Here is a 19,812-nt window from a genome sequence, read left to right as displayed (position 1 = left end):
AATGGATGCATTCCTGGAAACCTATAAGCTTCCAAAACTGAATCAGGAAGAAACTGGCAACCTGGATAGATGAACATCTAATAATGGTATTGGAGCAGTGATCAAAAACCTCCCCAAAAAACAAAAGTCCAGGGGCTGATGGATTCCCTGGGGAATTCTACCAAAAATCTAAAGAAGAAATAATACCCATTTTCCTGAAGATGTTTCCTAAAATAGAAATAAAAGGAAAACTTCCTTCTATGAGGCAAGCATTACCTTGATCCCCAAACCAGGCAAAGACCCCACCAAAAAGGAGGATTTCAGACCAATATTCCTGATGAATATGGATGCAAGATTCTCAGCAGAGATCAGTACATTAAAAAGTACAGTACATTAAAAAGATTATACACCATGACCAGGTGGGATTTATCCATGGGATGCAAGGGTAGTTCAACATTTGCAAATCAATGTGATAGAACAAATCATTAAGAGAAGAGAGAAGAACCATATGGTCCTCTCAATTGATGCAGAAAAAGCATTTGACAAGATACAGCATCTGTTCCTTATTAAAACACTTCAGAGTATAGGGATAGAGGGCACATTCCTCAACTTCATAAAATCGATCTGGAAAAACCCACAGCAAACATCATCCTCAATGGGGAAAAGCTGACAGCCTTCCCTTTGAGATCAGGAACACGACAAGGATGTCCAGTCTCACTACTGTTGTTCAACATAGTACTAGAAGTCCTAGCAACAGAAATAAGACAACAAAAAGAAATAAAAGGTATTCAAATTGGCAAAGAATTCAAACTCTCTCTATTTGCAGATGACATGACATTTTATATGGAAAACCCAAAAACTCCACCCCCAAACTACTAGAACTCATACAGCAATTCAGTAATGTGGCAGGATACAAAAATCAGTTGCTTTCTTATACACTAACAATGAATCTGTAGAAAGAGAAATTAGAGAATCAATTCCATTTACAATAGCACCCAAATCCAAAATATAGGAATAAATCTAACCAAAGAGGTAAAGGATCTATACACTAGGAACTACAAAATACTCATAAAAGAAATTGAAGAGAGGTGCCTGGGTGGCTCAGTAGGTTAAAGCCCCTGCCTTCGGCTCAGGTCATGATCTGTGTCCTGGGATCGAGCCCCACATCGGGGCTCTCTGCTCAGCAGGGAGCCTGCATCCCTTCCTCTCTCTCTGCCTGCCTTTCTGCCTACTTGTGATCTCTGTCTGTCAAATGAATAAATAAAATCTTTTTAAAAAAGAGAAATTGAAGAAAACGCAAGAAGATGGGAAAACATTAGATGGTCATGGATCGGAAGAATAAATGTCATTAAAATGAATATGTTGCCCAGAGGTATCTATATTTCAACACCATCCCAATCAAAATACCAATACCATTGTTCAAAATTTGGAACAAACAATCTTAAAATTTGTTCAAAACCAGAAGAGACCCCAAATCACTAAGGAAATGTTGAAAAAGAAAAACAAAGCTGGGTGCATCACGTTGCCTGATTTCATACTGTATTACAAAGCTGTGATCATACAAAGCATGGTACTGGCACAAAAACAGACACATAGACCAATGGAACAGAATAGAGAGCCCAGATATGGACCCTCAACTCTGGTCAACTAATCTTCGACAAAGTAGGAAAAAATATCCAGTGGAAAAAAAGACAGTCTCTTCAATAAATGGTGTTGGGGAAATTGGACAGCTATATATAGAAGAATAAAACTGGAGCATTCTCTTACACCATACACAAAGATAAACTCTAAATGGATGAAAGACCTCATTGATCTTTTCTCTTGACTTTTTAGTCTCATTTCTTTCCACTCTATGCTATTTTCTTTCTTCTACTCAAGTTATGCATAGGTTATTCTTCTTTCTAGAATTTGAGGTATTTTGTACCTTTCTTCTATTTAATGTGGATATTTATCAAATAAACTTCCTTCTTACAACTGCTTTGCTACATCAAACATCTGGTATGTTGTGTATCCATTTCCATTTATTTTTATTTTTTTATTTTTTTACTTCTCTTCTTATTTCTTTTATGACTCATTGGTTGTTTAGTAGCATGTTGTTTGTTCCACACAAACTTGTGAATTTTCCAGTTTTCTTCTGGGAATTAATTTCTAGTTTCATACTATTATGGTTGGAATAGATGTTTGATATTGTTTCCATCTTCTTACATTTATTGACTCTTTTTTTGGCCTAACATATGCTCTCCTGAAGAAAGCCTCTGCGCACTTAAGAAGAATGTACTTAGCTGCTGGATGGAATGTTCTGTAAATGTCTGTTAAGTCCATTGGGTCCAATAGGTAGTTTAAGGCTGATGTTTCCTTACTGACTTTCCGTCTGGATGATCTATCTATCCATTGTTGAAAGTGGAGTATTGAAGGTCCCAACCATTATTGTATTGTTCTATGTTTCTCCATTCAATCTATCAATATTTGCTTTATATACTTTGGTGCTCCTACGTTTGGTACAAAAATACTTACTGGTACGTTGCCTTGATGAACTGATCCCTTTATCATTATATATAATGACGTTTTTGTCTCTTATTATATAGTCTTTGGCTTAAAGTCATTTTGTCTGATATAAGTATAGCTATCTGTGCTTTTTCTTTTGGCTTTTCATTGTTGTTGTTTTGTTTGTTTTGTTTGATTTATTTTGTTTTTATTCACATTTTGCATGGCTTACCTTTTTCCAATTTCACTTTCACTCTGTGTGTTGTAAAGCTGAAGTTCCTTGAAAGCAACGTATTGCTAAGTCTTTTTAAAATTTATTTTATTTATTTTTATTTATTTATTTATCTGAGAGAAAAAGAGAACAAAAGCAGGAGGAGGCACAGAGGGAGAAGTGGACTCCTTGTTGAGGAGGGAGCCTGGGATCATGACCTGAGCTAAATGCAGGTGCTTAACCAACTGAGCCACCAGCCACCCCTGTTGGCTCTTGTTTGATTATGCATTCAGTCACTTTATGTATTTTGATTGGAGAACAGGGTCTATGTATATTTCTGATAGATAGGGACTTACTATTGCAATTTTGTAAATTGTTTTTTGGTTGTTTTGTAATTCCTTTGTTCCTTTACTCCTCTTTTATTGTCTCCCTCTATGATTTTATTTTCTGTAGTTTTATGCTTTGATTCCATACAATTCTTTTTTATCTTATGTGTATCTACTTTAAAGTTTTTGCTTTCTGTTTGTCAAGAAGTTTACATAAAACAGCTTATATTTGTAACAATCAATCTTAGTTGATAAAAACTGAACACATATAAAAGCTCTACATTCTTACACTCCTCCTGTACATTTGTATTTTTGTGCTCACAATGTGTTTTTTTTACAGTATTTATAAATTAACAACTTATGGTAGTTATAGTTATTTTTATGTTTTTGTTCTTTAATCTTAAACTAGAGTGTGAATGATTTACCCCCCACTATATTACATTAGGATTTAAACTATTTATTTGCTATTTCTTGTGGGTTTTGTTCTTTCATATGTTTTCTTTTTCTAATTAGTATCCTTTCATTTTGGCTTAAAGAACCACCTTTGTCATTTCTTGTAAGGCTGGTCTTGTGATAAACTTCAGCTTTTGCTTGACTGGAAAATTCTAACATCTCACTCTCTTCTGGCATGCAGATTTCTGCTGAAAACGTACTTATAATTTTTTCATGTTCTCTTGTACCTATCAAGTTACTTTTCTCTTGATGCTTTTAAGATTCTTTTGTTTTTAATCTGACAGTTTAATTTTAACATATCTTGCTGTGGGGATTTTTGATTCATCTTTTTGCTTCCCCTGGGTTTCCTGGATCAGAGTATCCGTTTCTTTCCCCCAGGTTAGGGAAATTTCCACCCATTATTGCTTTGAATAACCTTTCTGTCTTTTTCTTGCTCTCTTTCCATTCTGTTATAATGCTCTCTTTAGTGGTATAATGCTCTCTTTAGTGGTGTTCCTTGAGTTCCTTAAGCAATCTTCACTCTTTTTCTTTCCTTTTTAAGACATGGAGGTGTTGTACATATTGGGACACTAAATGCGGAGTCCAAATCCTTTGCTCCTCAGGAAGAAGCTGCAGTTGAGAGTTCCCTTCCAACTGCGTGGTGCTGGGCCAGTTGTGGGGTTTAGGAAGAGAGTATATATCTGCCCGTTTCAGTGTATTTCCTCAATTGCTCAGTGCGTAGAAGTCTCAGATATTTTCTGGATTTCTTTCAGAAGTAATTGTTCCCTGTGTACATGCACATGCAGTGTTTCTGTGGTAGCAGCAAAATTCCAGAACCTCCTATATTGCCATCTTGGTCAACTTCCTCTCTGTTATTATTATTCTTTTTGATTCTTTTGTTTTCAATACTTTTATGAAATTCAGGAAGTATTTGTTATGGATTAAGCTGTCCTTTATTGGAGTTCATAAATCCCTTAAAAATATTCTAGTACTCCCAATTAAGTTCTCATAGGTACTGCCACACTTTACATATCAGTATTTTGGAAACAAACAACAAAAACAAAAGAAGGAAACTTACTCCTCTCAATAATTTTATGTTTTAAAAATCAAAGCCTTAGGATTATTACCTAAATTTAAAAAAAACTCAGTTTTAAATCTCAAGATAATGTATAAGTTTCTGGGTTTTGGCCTACTTCCTACCTCTGGTAATAAGATAAGCATCAGCTCCCCCCTTTTTTTTTGTTTAGTCTCATTATTAGACTATATCTGGGAAAAAAAAACAGCAAAAAAGAAAACTGAATTATATTGAAGAACAATATATATAATGTTACTTGAAAATTTTTCTCCTGTTATACAGTTTACTGTCCATTACTCTTTAGTGTCTATTGACAAGAAAGCTATAATTTTTATGACTCAATAAAAATTAATTTCTATATACATACTTCTGATCACAAGGTAATGGTTGTGAATTTTTAAAACCACAGTTTCCAGATTTGTCAATGTGGGAATTGATTTCTTTGAAACAGGCAAATGGAGCACCTTGAGCACCTAAAAATGTAAAGACGTCTATCAAATTATTATTCTTAATCCAAATTAAATTTTTTGTTCATAAAAAACAAACTTAATTCATAAATAAAATATAAAGAAAAAAAGTCATTCTTTTTTTCCTGTGTGTATACTGTTAATGCAAGTAGAAAGAAATAATTATCTAACAAAAAACAGAAAATAATTATATCTATTGTAGTAAAATTAAATTATTGTTAAAAATAATTTGCTGCCTCTGTGAGAATGCACACTGCCTCATCCAATTGACCTTGTGATTTGACCTTCTCAATGAAATGAGAGATTTGAATATCTCACGGGCAGAAAGTATTGTGGGACTTGTGAATAGAACAAAAATGTTACATTCTCCTTTTTTTTTTTTTCTGATGGGAAATAAGCAATCTTTTAAGTAAAGGTTCATTTGTCTGTCTAGGTATAATTGTCAAAGTAATATGGAGTAGCAGAATAGTTGTATTGTATATGGAAATCTGAGATATTTTAGAATTGTTTCCATTTCATTAAATACATGAATTGGTACATAAAAGTGGCATTTTCCTGTAAAATATGTGGCATTGTCAATTGAAGCCTTATAGTAGGTGATAAGAAAATTATTATCATTGGATAAGGAAGAGTAATTTATGCTATGTGAGGGTGAAACACTTGGAGAAACTCTCTTCTCAATGATTGAAAGGGTGATAATAGCTCTAATAAACATGTTGTGTTAGGCAAAGAAGTAGGGAAACAGAATCTGTCTGTTACTTTTGGCTGTATTTGAACAGAAGTCAAAAGTACTCAAGAAAAAGATAAACTAAACTCAGGATAGAATCAATTATTTCAGAGGCAGTAATAAAAAAAAAAAATGAGAAAGCCTAGAAAGGTGTCCATTCTACTGGCATTGGTGTGGATAATGATGGTTGCTGGCTGGTGTAAACTAGCCAAATTATTATGCTTATTTGATTGTTCTGTGTCTCTTCAGTGGTGGTGCTTGTTGATGGGTGTTAATCTGTTAGATTAATAAGAAAGTTTTCATATTATTTTTCATTTCCATGTTCTTCGCACATATTTCTATCCCAAAACTCTTGCCTCTAATCTTCTAGTCTTTTCACATCCAGGCTCCCCACCAAGAAACTAGGCCCTTTGTCATTGTTCATGAGTTTATCTATAATCTGCCTCTGGCTGCTTCTCCTTCTACATGAAAAGGATAACTAAATGGTCAGTATCTTTCAAGGCATCCTCCATAGTGAGTTTGCAGTATGGCTACTGCTCCCCCCAGCCGACTTATAACCAGTGACTGACCCATCATATGTATAAAATAAGCCTTGGTTTGTTCTTCTTGCGTAATTTGGTCATGATGAAATCCCATGTATCCACAGGTGTGAGTGGAAGGAGATGTAAAGAAAAATGTGTACTGTTTTAGGTTTCCTGCTTATGGACTTTTTCCTTTTGCTCTCTCTTTTTGCCTGTGCTTGAATCCAGGTGAATGAATGATTCTATCTATCTGACCATTTAACTTAGTATGTCTGACGTAACTGAGTTTAGGCTGTACAGTTCTGAATGCATGGTTATTTGGTGTCTGAAATGCTTTATCTCTACAGGGGTCACTAGTGTGACCAGAATTGTTTTGTTAAAGTGGTATGGTTCTCCAGTTAAGATGGCACAGTCTTGCTCCAGAAGCCTAGTGAACTGCCCTGTCATTCTCCCAAAGAAGCTTGGTATAAACCCCACACAGAATTTTTTTTTTTTTTCTCTCTCACAACCTACACTTCTATTATTGGGGCCACTGTGTTTTTATAATTCAGAATGCATGGCTGCTTGCATTGCAGCTTGGACATGCTGCAGAGCCCTTTTCTGCTTTTCACCTCACTCAACATTAGCAACATTTTATGTCATCTAGTAGATGAAACTAAGCAGTACTTCCCCATGTGGAATATACTGCCTCTAGATCCCAAAAAGAACTACCAGCGATTGTACTTCTTAGTTCAATAAGATGCAAGATACATAAAGTTTGTTATACTTTGTAGGGGATGTCAGGTCATACCTCTGATCACTGGACTCTAAAATTTTACTGATGACAAATTTCTAAACACTTTGAAAATCTGTCTCTGGTGTTTTTATTTATGTGTGTTTTATTTAATGTTCTAATATTCTAGGAGGCTTTGCTTATTTAGCTGGATTAGAACAAAATTATTGATGGAGTAGACAATGTGATATTACATATCTCTACAATTGCATTATGATTGAGGGCAGGAGAGTAAAACTAACCCTGCAACAAAACTCAACATTAATGCTATTATCCATTCCACATGAAAGCAAACCATTTCTAATTATTTTTTTTCAAATAGGAAAAGAAAAGAATATATTTTCCAAATCAGTGGTTATACTCCTACCACATATCTGAGGCCATGTTATTCTGCTATAGCATAGACACCATATCTGGCATAGTGGATATAATTACTTAGTCTACTACTTGTCTGCATTTGCAATAGATTCTTATTATCTTCTGATGCCATCTGGTTTCTGTAATTAAATGTAGATATACAGAACCATTTCTGCATTTTCTAGATCTTTTAAAAAAAAGTGGCATTAATTTGGGGGCACCTGGTTATCTCAGTCAGTTGGGCATCTGTCTGTGGTTTCAGGTCAGATCTTGATCTCAGGTTTATGAGCTCAAAGATGCTTTAAAACAAATAGCACTAATTTCTGGAAAGAGACATTTACACAAGCTTTCTCCATGACCTTGCCAACTAGGCTAAGGATATAATGATAGGATTGCAAAAACTATTAACATGTCAAACCTGATGATATCCCCTAGGACTGAAAAATAATTAGCAAATAGATTCGTGGATCTAGTGGACCCATTGTACATTGAAAGTTATCAAAGACTCTATTACCTAGCCCCTATGAGTCCCCGCTCTTACAAAGACAAAATGATGACACTGGGTTTCTGGTTAATTCATGTTAATTCATACACTCTTTGTCCACTAGTTTCCAAGGTGCTTGGCTATTTCATTTCCCACATGAACAGATAGAAACCTAATTAGGTGACTGAGAATCATTCAAGGATGTGCTAGAGAAATTATTAACATGTATGTTTGCCAAGGTGTTGTGTGGTTTCCCTTCTGGAACTCTCTAACCCTCTCTTATGTCAATGAGTTTTGGTTGTGAAAAGTGGCTTACATTCAGAATTTGAACATGAAATTATAGCATTTATTAATGGAACTCTACCGAGTCCCCTAGTCATCCATTTTTTTAATTTCCTTTGATGGTACAAACTGAGTAATATTCTATTATCTATCTTCCTGATTGTCTGTAGTCTAGGTGTCCATATCTGCTATGGCTTATTACAATAATTTTGTCTGTAGCATAGGTGTCCTTGTCTGCTACTGCTTATTACAATAATTTTATCCATCTGGTTTCTGGAAGCCAAGTACTGCTCTCTGGCCTTGATATTTTTAAGACCTATCATCAATCATGCCTTTGCTATTAGTGAGCCTACTTCTATATTACCATCTCCTCCTGCCACCACTGGCCTACAGAGAAGGCCACAATGAAGACTTAAAGTGATTTTGATACACCTGTTAGCACCACATTCCCTGTGACATTGGGTCTTCCTGTTGGGACTGTTTGGCCTTGTATTTATAGCATATACATTATATTCATTTCCCCGAGACTTTTCTTTCTTTCCTCCATTATTTCATGATAATTTCATCATTTAAATTTCACTTAGAGTGAGCCGTCCCATTTTCTCCCCTGCCTCTGGAAACACTTCTAATAGAATTTTTTTACCATCTTCTAGGATCCTAGCCAGGATGTTAATCCCTATTATTCTAAGAGAGTACTCCAAAAACAATGAACTTTCTTATCTGATCTTATGTTCCCCTGTCTAATCTTATATCAAACACTCTCAGAATCCAATTCCATGTAAAGTCTCTTGATTCTAGCAGTAAATGCTGGCTAGTACCTACAGATCCATTGAGGTATATTTCCTTTACTCCCTTATAAGTTCCAGCAAATCCTGTCTCTATTTGCTGTGCCTTAACTTAATTTTCAGCTTTAGTGTCCAGGACAGGTAGGAGAGAGATCCTAATGGAGATAAAATTTGTGTTATGAGTGATAGGCTTCCACATTTTCTTCAAAAAATGGGAACATGCTTCTACCATTCTTAATTGGACAAAGGTGGTGGTGTAAGGGATCAGAGTTGTGTCATTTTATAAATAGAGTAGTTTCAGAGGCTAAAATTGCAGGGAACATGTTTTCATCTGTTCACATCCCAATTGTGGTTCTTCTTCTTTTTCCAGCCAGAATCTTAATCATGGTAAAGCAGACTTGACTGAGAATTTAAACTTCTCTGAAAATTCCTTCAACTTGATAATTAAGTTTTTAACTTGCTTTAACCTTCTATTTTGAAAAATTAAAATCTTTCTATGAGTTAACAGTGGGGGCTCATTCAACATACACTTTGATTTCAAACGAACACCTTTTTGTTATCTTTTCTTAGATTTCAGTGTTGATTAGTAATAACCATCTAATACCCCTATCCTTATAGTTACAATTTCCCCCACACATTTCAATTATACCAGCTAATGGGTTATCTTTGACTTCTTAGTTCACTCAGTGAGGGTATTATCAACTTTCACCAGTTATGGCATGCTTATTCACAGCTTGGAAGTAAGTAACTTCGTTTTGAAAATGATCTTATAGGGGTGCCTGGGTAGCTCAGTGGGTGAAAGCCTCTGCCTTCGGCTCAGGTCATGATCCCAGGGTCCTGAGATTGAGCTCAGCATTAGGTTCTCTGCTCAGCAGGGAGCCTGCCTCCCCCCGCCCCCCGCCACCTGCCTCTCTGCCTACTTGTGATTTGTTTCAAATAAATGAAATAAAGTCTTTAGAAGAAGGAAAAGAAAAGAAAATGATCTTATAGAATATTTTCATACCACTCTAAGGATCGTTTGTTAATGTTTAGAGCTTCCAGAAGCTAGCATCTAGATGAAGTATAATGTGAAAGCTATTTATTAGTGATTAGAGCATCTGGAAGTGAGAGGAAGAAAGCAGGATAGAAAAGATAAGAAGTCAAACAGAAATGCAAGCCCAACAAAGACTTGACCAGTCCTACGCTGTTTGCCAGAGTACAAAGTGTGCCTGATTTATGCCTGATTAGACTCCAATGCTCAGGCCTTTATATCCCACCTCAATTAATTATTAGATTTGTGCTGTCCTGGGAAAGATGTACTTTTGGGTGAGGTGTCTGTAGTTAAGACAAATTCTGGAGAAATGAGCTAACAGCTAGAATTGATAATGACAGCAGATGGTATTTCTCTTGTCCACTACACAATTTTCCCAGCATTTTATTTTCTTTCCTTTAACTGCACTTAGCACAATTAAAGTTTTAATATTTCTTTTGTATTTATGTTTTTACTATCTTTGTCTCTTGATCATAAACTCCATGAGTAAAATAACCACGTGACAATATTCAACTTGTTGAATACTATCAGTTCTGTGTGCTCTTGCCTTAAGTACAGCCTTTTGTCCTATAATTTTTGGTAACATAAGAACAATAAAAAAGTGCCTCCTTCGGGTAGGAGCCAAATAAATGAAGAAAGGGGGGATGAATGTATGAACTACATCAAAAGATCAAATTTTGACCCAGTTAGGTAAGTTTTTGTGGGACACCGGATCATAACTTAGAAGAGGAAATGCATACTAATGGTTAAGTCATACTTAAACATCCTCATTTTAATTAGAACTCAAAAAGATGTCAAATGACAAGTAGTTCAATTCTGGATCAAAGATTTATTTAATAAAAAAGAAGAGTATGGCCTGGATAATCCTTAATGGATGTTATAGGGAGTATTATTTAATTTTTAAAAAAGATTTTATTTATTTATTTATTTGACAGAGATCACAAGAAGGCAGAGAGGCAGGCAGAAAGAGAGGGGAAGCAGGCTCCCTGCTGAGCAGAAAGCCTGATGCGGGGGCTTGATCCCAGGATGCTGGGATCATGACCTGAGCTAAAGGCAGCGGCTTAACCCACTGAGCCACCCAGGTGCCCCATTATTTAATTTTATTTTTAAATGATGTATTAAATCTTGATATAAAGATACTGTGGCAATGACAAATAATATTTTTGAATGCAAATAAGCACTGAAAAAGAAAAACAGCAAAGACATAACCAAATAAAAAGTGGAATCCTGAAATACAGCCAACAGAAAATACCACTGCTCTGATTTAGGAGATTATAGCTCTGTAGCTCTGGTTAAATGTTGGTTAAGTCACCTAATTTGAAACTTGTTACTAAGGATAAGTTTCAGATAATTAGGAAAACAGTATAAGTTGCATTCCATGCCCTTTGGTATAAACTATAGACCTTATTATTGCAGGGCAAATAACTAAAAAGTGGTGCTTGCACTACTTTTACTCAATTAGTAAATGATTTATCTGAATACATTTCATTGAGTAATTTTTGTCCATTCAAATTTCATTTAATCCTTCTAAAATCATATTGGGGTATTATGAATACTTACTGCCTAAAAAGGAAGCATAGATGCGCAACTCTTATTTGAATTATTTGGAAAAATCATTTAAAAAGAAAATATAAAAATGAATTTGGGTCAGTGGCTTATGGATACTGCTCTCCTAACTGTTCCTCAGTCAAGAGATATGATTATCCTTGAATGAAATTCACTCTGAACTTCTTGTTTTATGCCATTAAAGTTAGATGGTGAAGATACGAAGTAAAAAAATTTAAGTAAAATTCTAGAATCTACTAACTTGCTGTTCCAATCTCTAAGTAATTATGAGTGGTAAAAATGGATTTTTGCGCAGGTTGCTAAGTATAAAAATCAAAAATCAAACCATGAAAAGAGAGATGTACAATATTATCCTGGAGATACTATACAATACTATACTATATTACTGTCCTCTAAAAAATCTTCCTTAATTCAAATTTGTTCATTATTGAGCTTGAGATCCAAGTTCTACGTCAGAGTGGTGTGATATGTATTTCATCATATAGAGGAATCCAAATTTAAGGTAATATAAATACATAAGAAAGAACAATACCTTCTCCAAGTACCTGGGCACATTGGTTATCTTTAGTTTGGCATCGTCCTTTATAACAATATGCAGTTCCCAAACTGCACAACATGCCATCTGATGCATAAGTGTCAGGGACGCAATTACTGGATGTTCCATTGCAATATTCTGTAAAATCACATTCTTGATCAACGCTCTTTCTACATGGAACGCCTGCTACTGCTATCTAGGAGCAAACAGAAAAAGAAAATCACGTTCTTGGGGATGACTATTCTTCCTTACTTAGTAAAGAGATTTATCAAATAAAATATGCCTAATTATTGATATTTGGGGGAATCATAAAATTCCCAAGGTTGTGAGTTCTCTGAAAGAAATGTCAGATCCATTATTCATTATAAAGCCTGAAGGAAAGTGTCTCAGATATAAAAGGATTCTTTGTGACAGAGAGTTTACAACTCTTCTGTGTTCCGCATTGGGAGGCCATCTAACTCAACCTGCATTTAGAGGGAGCCTAAAGAGGTAACACATACCCGTTCCGCAAAACTGAAGGAAAAATGCCCATACTTTTTTGTTCTTGAAGTGACCAAGAACCAAACTGCCTCGTTTCAATATCTTGTTTGGATTTTCACTAGCTTATTTGTGTGGTGAGATATATAATCTCTCTTTTGCAGTTGTTTCTAGTTTGTAAACTCAGGATGATAAACATACTCTCAGAGAGTTTTTGTTAGTATTAAACTGAGTTAAACTGGATTATTTGTTTTTTGGGGTGTGGAGTTTAATACGTTTGTTATAAATTTTGGATACCACCTTATCAGTTATGTCATTTGCAAATATATTCCCCATTCAGTAGGCTGCCTTTTAGTTTTGCTGTTTCCTTTGCTATGACAAAGCTTTTTATATTGATGAAGTCCCAATAATTCATTTTTGCTTTTGTTTCCCTTGCCTTTGGCAACATGTCTAGTAAGAATTTACTATGGTTGAGGTCGAAGAGCTTTCTGCCTGTGTTCTCGTCTAGGATTTTTGATGGTTTCCTGTCTCACATTTAAGTCTTTCATCCATTTTGAATTTATATTTGTGTATGGTATAAGAAAGTGGTCCAGTTTCATTCTATCACACGTTACTCTTCAGTTTTCTCAACATCACTTGTTGAAGAAACTTTTTTCCATTGGATATTCTTGTAAATTTTTGTAAATTCCTGCTTTGCAAAGATTAGTGACCATATAGTTGTGGGTCCATTTCTGGTTTTTCTTTTCTGTTCCATTGATCAATATATGTTTGTACCAGTATCAAACTGTCTTGATGACTACGGCTCTGTACTGTAGCTTGAAGTCTGGAATCATGATGCTTCCAGTTTTGCTTTTCTTTCTCAGGGTTGCTTTAGGTATTTGGGGTCTTTGTGGATCCATACAAATTTTAGGATTGCTTGATGTGGCTCTGTGAAAAAATACTGTTGGTATTTTGATAGGGATAGTGTTAAATGTATAGACTGCTCTGGGTAGTATAGACATTTTAACATTGTTTGTTCTTCCAATCAATGCATATGGAATGTCTTTCCATTTGTTTTGTGTCCTCTTCAATTTCTTTCATCAGTGTTCTATACATTTCAGGGTGCGGATCTTCCACCTATCTGGTTAGGTTTATTCCTAGACATCTTTTGGTTTTCAGTGCAATTATAAATGGGACTGAGCCCTTGGTTTTTTCTTTCTGCTGCTTCATTATTGGTGCATAGAAATGCAACAAATTTCTGTACATTTATTTTATCTCCTGTGACTCTGCTGAATTCAGGTATTAGTTTTAACAATCTTTTGATGGAGTCTTTTTGGTTTTCTATACAGAGTATCATATCATCTGCAAATATTGAAAGCTGTACTTCTTCTTTGTCTATTAAGATGGCTTTTATTTGTTTTTGTTGTCTGATTGCTGAGGCTAAGATTTCCAGTACTGTATTAAATAGTAATGGTGACAATGGACATCCCTGTCTTACTCCTTACTATAGAGAAAAAGCGCTCAGTTTTTCCCCATTGAGGATGATATTAGCTGTAGGTTTTTTGTACATGGCCTTTATGCTGTTGAGGCATATTCCACCAAATAATCTAGTTAAGAAATGAGCAGAAGACATGAATAGGCTTTTTTTTTTTTTTCAAAGACATCCAGATGGGTAAGAGACACATGAAAAGATGCTCAACATCACTCATCATCAGGGAAGTACAAATCAAAACCAGAATGAGCTATCACCTCACACCTGTCAGAATGGCTAAAATTAACAATTCAGGAACAACAGGTTTTGGTGAGGATGTGGGGAAAGGGGAATTCTCTTGCACTGTTAGGAATGCAAACTGGTGCAGCTATTCTGGAAAACAGTATGGAGTTTCCTCAAAAAGTTAAAAATAGAACTACCCTATGATCCCAAAATTGTACTACTAGATATTTACCCAAAAGATTCACAGATATGAAGGGGTACAAGCCTCTCAATATTTATAGCAGCATTATTAACAATAGCCAAATTATATGTCCATCAACTGATGAATGGATAAAGAAGATGTGGTTCCTATATACAACAGAATATTACTCAACCATCAAAAAGAATGAAATCTTGTCATTTACAATGACATGGGTGGAGCTAGAATGTATTATACTAAGGGAGATCAGTCAGAGAAAGAAAAATGCTATATAATTTCACTCATATGTAGAATTTAAGAAATAAAACATGAACATATCAGAAGGGAAAAAAAGAGGGGGGGAATAAACCATAAGATACTTTTAATAATAGAGAACAAACTAAGGGTTGATGGAGGTATGTGGGTGGGGAATGTGCTAGATGGGTGATGGGTATTAAGAAGGACATTTGTTATTAAAAAAAATAAATTAAATAGGCATTTGCTATGATGAGTACTGGGCATTGTATGTGAGTGATGAACCAACACTACTCTTGAAATCAATATTGCACTGTATGTTAACTAACTAGAATTTAAATAAAAATTTGAGAAAAAACTGAGTTAAAGTAAAAAGTGCTAGAACAACACATAGTAAACAATGTATATAATAGTTATCAACATCATTATATAGATTATTATCGGGAAGTAGAATGGCCTCCTTGCATAGCTTAGTTATTGTCAAATTTATAGGGCCTGTGAAGTACTTTATCTATTACCTTTCATAGGGAGGTTTATCTCCTTTCCCCAACACACGCACTCCACAGTTCTGTTTAATTGAATTAATAATAGACTGAGACAAAGATGAGTAACAGATGAATGAAGTGGTGTCTTAAAGTGATGAAATTTTTTTAAAAAAAGTATTTCAACCTAAAATCCTATACCTTCAAAATCTATATTTCAAAAATTAATGAGAAATACTTTCTTAAGCAAGTAATAAACTGAGAAAATTCTTTTTTAGTAGATCTAAATTACCAGAAATCATAAGGGAGGACGTCAGGCACAAAGAATATGATACCAAACAGAAATCTAAAATACAAAAGGAAATTAAGAATAAAAGATGGAATAATTATTTTTAGTTATTAAGTTCATTTTTCCTTTATTTAACTTCTCTAAAAGATAAAAAAATATATATAAAGCAAAAATAGTAACAAGATATTTTGCATTTCTAGAAATGAGACTGTCCTAGGTGTTTAAAGGAGCTGCTTTTAATTAGGACCTCGGATTCTGTAAAAAAAGTCATTTTAGTTTTTATCCGTTTTTTTCCACAAGCAAGCACCCTAATGCCCTGGGCCGCACACTAGTCCTCTTTACTCTCAGAGATGCTGCTACTGGCTCTGCCTTGGCTTGTACTCTGACATGCTTGAGTAATAGTGAGTTTAGTTGTGGATGTTGCACACACATTTGTGAGTTAACCACTGTTTGAATGCTGCTGCTTTTTAGAGTTTTCCTAAAGTACAATAGATTTTTGAAGTTTTAGGTAACTGGAAAATTTTAAGCTTTTGCACTTTTTTTTTTAAAGACTATTTATTTATTTATTTATTTGAGATAGAGAGAGAGCAGAATGAGTGAGAACAAGTTGGGGAGCTGGGCAGAGGGAGAAGCAGACTCCTTGCTGAGCAGGAAGCCTGATTGCAGGGCTCAAGCCCAGGACCCTGGGATCATGATCTGACCCCAAGGCAGATGCTTAACTGACTGAACCATCAAAGTGCCCTCAACTTTTGTGGTTAAAAGTGTTTTGGAAAGGCTGAAACAAAGTGAAAACATACAAAACTTATAATTTTTGCTTTGCAAAATTATACAGAGGCGTCTGTTTACCATTTATTCTGTAATCCTCACTTTCTCTATAACTTCAATTTAAACTTGTATTTTTTAAATCATTGTAGGAATTCTATCTTCTGCTATATCTTTGTACATTCCAACCAAGTTATTTGGAATGTTTGTGAGTTAGTTTCCACACCATCAAAATGCACTGCCACTAAAGACTGTAAAGAGAGAGTACATTTTTTTGAAGGGTTGAGACAAACTGCTTACAAATTTTCATAATTTGTGAATAATAAAGAGACAGTTTGTATAATTTTTAAATAATGAATACTTTTTTTGAAAACAAACTAAACAAACAAAAAGGGGAATGAGCCACTAACAAGCACCGCAACATAAATGAACTTCAAATGCATTATGCTAACATGCCTAATTACAATGTTTACACATATGACTCCATTTATATTTCAGCAAAAGGAAAATTGCAGATGCAGAAAACAGATCTGTAGTTTCCAGGGTCAGTGGGTGTAGAAATGGGTTGAATACAAGGAAGTACATGGTGACTTTTTGGGAGTGGTGATAAAATCAACTGTCCCTTTATTGTGGTGCTATTTATAAGACTGAAAGTTTGTTAAAACGCTCAGAATTATTCACTGAAAGAATTTTACTCTAATAAAGTTATATTTTAGTAAGTTATACCTTAATTGAAAAATTGAACAAAAAGAATATTGTGGAATATTTGAACAAAAAGAACATGTGGAATATTTATGTGTATATAATATATCAAAATTAAAATTATAAAATATTTTGCTTTATGGAACTTGAGTTCTCACCCAAACATATGTCTTAAAAATAATATCATATTAGTATACCAATATTTAGCCTGCAGTTACTAATTTTTTTATAATATGCACTAATTTATCTAACTGTTCAAATACTAATAAATATTGTTTATTTGCTACTGTGAACAATTCTGCAATTAATATTCTTTTTTGAATTTTCCATACATGTGCATATTTCTAACATATGTACATAAGAGAAACTGACTGGTAATCTATACTCTGCTCAGAGATATTCAAATATTGCTCACCAAAAGGATTGTAGCAATTCAAAATTCCACAAATACTCTCAAAAAATGATCTTTATCCCTTTTTTTTTGGTTTAATATTAACACTGTTGTTCTTAAGATTACCATTTGGATGACTACTTTATATATTGTATTATTTTTATTTGTGTTTACCTTAACTATTGCACATGAAGTACACATATTGAACAATTTTACTTTCATTGTTATAAATTGCCTGAGCATCCCCTTTGCCTGTGTGTGTGATTTGTCTTTTATTTATCAATATCTGAGAGTTATTTACATATTCTGTATGCTATTCATTTTCTCTGCTACACAATTTGTCGATTTGTGTTACAATTTTTCCATGGTCATTTACCATTTATTTGACTTCACAATTTCCTGTATAATTGATAATATCTTGACATAGTAATGTCTATGTTTACCCTTTCTTTTTTTTTTTAAGATTTTATTTATTTATTTGACAGACAGAGATCACAAGTAGGCAGAGAAACATGCAGAGAGAGAGAGGGGGAAACAGACTCCCTGCTGAGCAGAGAACCAGATGTGGGGCTCGATCCCAAGACCCTGGGATCACGACCTGAGCTGAAGGCAGAGGCTTTAACCCACTGAGCCACCCAGGCGCCCCTATGTTTACCCTTTCTTTATATGGTAATTTAGAAGGCAGTAAACTGTAGTTTTAACACAAAAGAATAATCAGTACCTATCTGTGATGCATTCTTTAATTCATGGTAGTTTTCCTTTTTACTTGTGGTTGTTTATGGACTCTTCATTATTCTATATGCATTTTATCAACTCCACAATAATTTAATTAATATAGACTTCTATGATCACAATTTAATTTCCTTTTTGTAAACATTGGAAACTTACCTCACAGTTTGATGTACAGCATGGTCCAGAACCACATCTTGCTGAGCCTTTCAGTTTACATGTATTAAAATCACAGCACTTCTTAAACTGACATTCCTAAAATTTCATAAGAAATATTGTTGTAGTTCAACAATTTAACAGCTCTTATGTATTAATCTTAGCTTCTATTTATACATTTTTGTGTTCAACTTTTCAATTATACAATATATTCAATGAAGCTTTATTATTTTATTACTTCTAGAATGTCCAAAAGAACATATAAGAACAAAATAACATCTAAAATAGTAGTTGATCAGTGACATTTATTACTTATAATCATTGGTGACTAATTCATAAATTACCAAAATGGAAATATATTTTCGAGGAAGGAACATGTGAGTTTCCAAGAGAAAATCTTCCCCAATTGTCTTCTTCGTGTTTTGTTTATTCCAGGTTCATTTTGCAAATAAAGTTAAAGTAGAGTTAGACAATAATTACAACTAAAATACATTTGATTTAATAATTATGTGTTATGTTTTACTATAATGAAATTAACAAAAAAGATATGTTAATAAATATGTTAATATGTTAATAAATATTAACATATATTTACGTTATATAATTATATATAGTTATATAATAATATAACATATAATAATATGTTAATAAATTTTAATTTTAATTTTTTAGTATTTCTTGCTTTTTATTTAAAAATGCTTATAATTTATTCTTTTTTTAAAATTTCTTTTCAGTGTAACAGAATTCATTGTTTTTGCACCACACCCAGTGCTACATGCAATGCACACCCTCCATAATGCCCACCACCTGGCTCCCCCAACCTCCCACCTCCTGCTCCTTCAAAACCTTCAGGTTGTTTTCCAGAGTCCATAGTATCTCATGGTTTATCTCCCCCTCCAATTTCCCTCAACTCCCTTCTCCTCTCAATCTCCCCATATCCTCCATGTTATTTGTTATGCTCTGCAAATAAGTGAAACCATATGATAATTGACTCTCTCTGCTTGACTTATTTCACTCAGCATAATTTCTTCCAGTCACGTCCATGTTGCTACAAAAGTTGGGTATTCACCCTTTCTGATGGAGGCATAATACTCCATAGTGTATATGGACCACGTCTTCCTTATCCATTCGTCCGTTGAAGGGCATCTTGGTTCTTTCCACAGTTTGGCGACCGTGGCCATTGCTGCTATAAACATTGGGGTACAGATGGCCCTTCTTTTCACTACATCTGTATCTTTGGGGTAAATACCCAGTAGTGCAATGGCAGGGTCATAGGGAAGCTCTATTTTTAATTTCTTGAGGAATCTCCACACTATTCTCCAAAGTGACTGCACCAACTTGCATTTAATATTTCTTGTTTTGAAGATTTATTTGACAGAGAAATAGTGAGCAAGAGAGAAAGCACAAGCAGGGGAAGCAGGAGGCAGAGGGAGAGGGAGAAGCAGGCTCCCTATTGAGCAGGGTAGCCCAATCTGTTGCAGGGCTAGGTCCCAGGACTCTGGGATCATGACCTGGGCTTAAAGCAGAACTTAAGGGACTAATCCATCCAGGTGCCCCTCTGTATTTTTACAAGTTAAATGACAGTCAATTGTTATTCAAAAGGAGTAATAATTTAAATAATAAACTAAATATTGTTTCCATGTAAATAAATTGCATTTATATAAT

The 19,812-nt window shown here is 34.4% G+C and overlaps 1 protein-coding gene across 1 annotated transcript in view; it reads right to left on the bottom strand.

Annotated features, from left to right (window-relative positions):
• LOC101691786 (disintegrin and metalloproteinase domain-containing protein 18-like) overlaps positions 1–19,812 on the bottom strand; it is a 204,420-nt gene that overhangs the window by 104,852 nt on the left and 79,756 nt on the right. The window contains exons 13-15 of the mRNA XM_045070988.1: positions 18,151–18,246; positions 12,031–12,229; positions 4,875–4,980 (exon numbers count right to left, since the gene is read on the bottom strand). Coding sequence (XP_044926923.1) covers positions 4,875–4,980; positions 12,031–12,229; positions 18,151–18,246 — 401 coding nt within the window. The remainder of the gene's footprint in view (positions 1–4,874; positions 4,981–12,030; positions 12,230–18,150; positions 18,247–19,812) is intronic.

The sequence above is a fragment of the Mustela putorius genome, unplaced genomic scaffold (genome assembly GCF_011764305.1).
Source record: "Mustela putorius furo isolate JIRA1106 unplaced genomic scaffold, ASM1176430v1.1 tig00003976_pilon_pilon_pilon, whole genome shotgun sequence".
Taxonomy (NCBI): Eukaryota; Metazoa; Chordata; class Mammalia; order Carnivora; family Mustelidae; genus Mustela; species Mustela putorius.
Note: the sequence above shows the minus strand (reverse complement) of the source record. Positions and strands in the feature narration are given on the sequence as shown.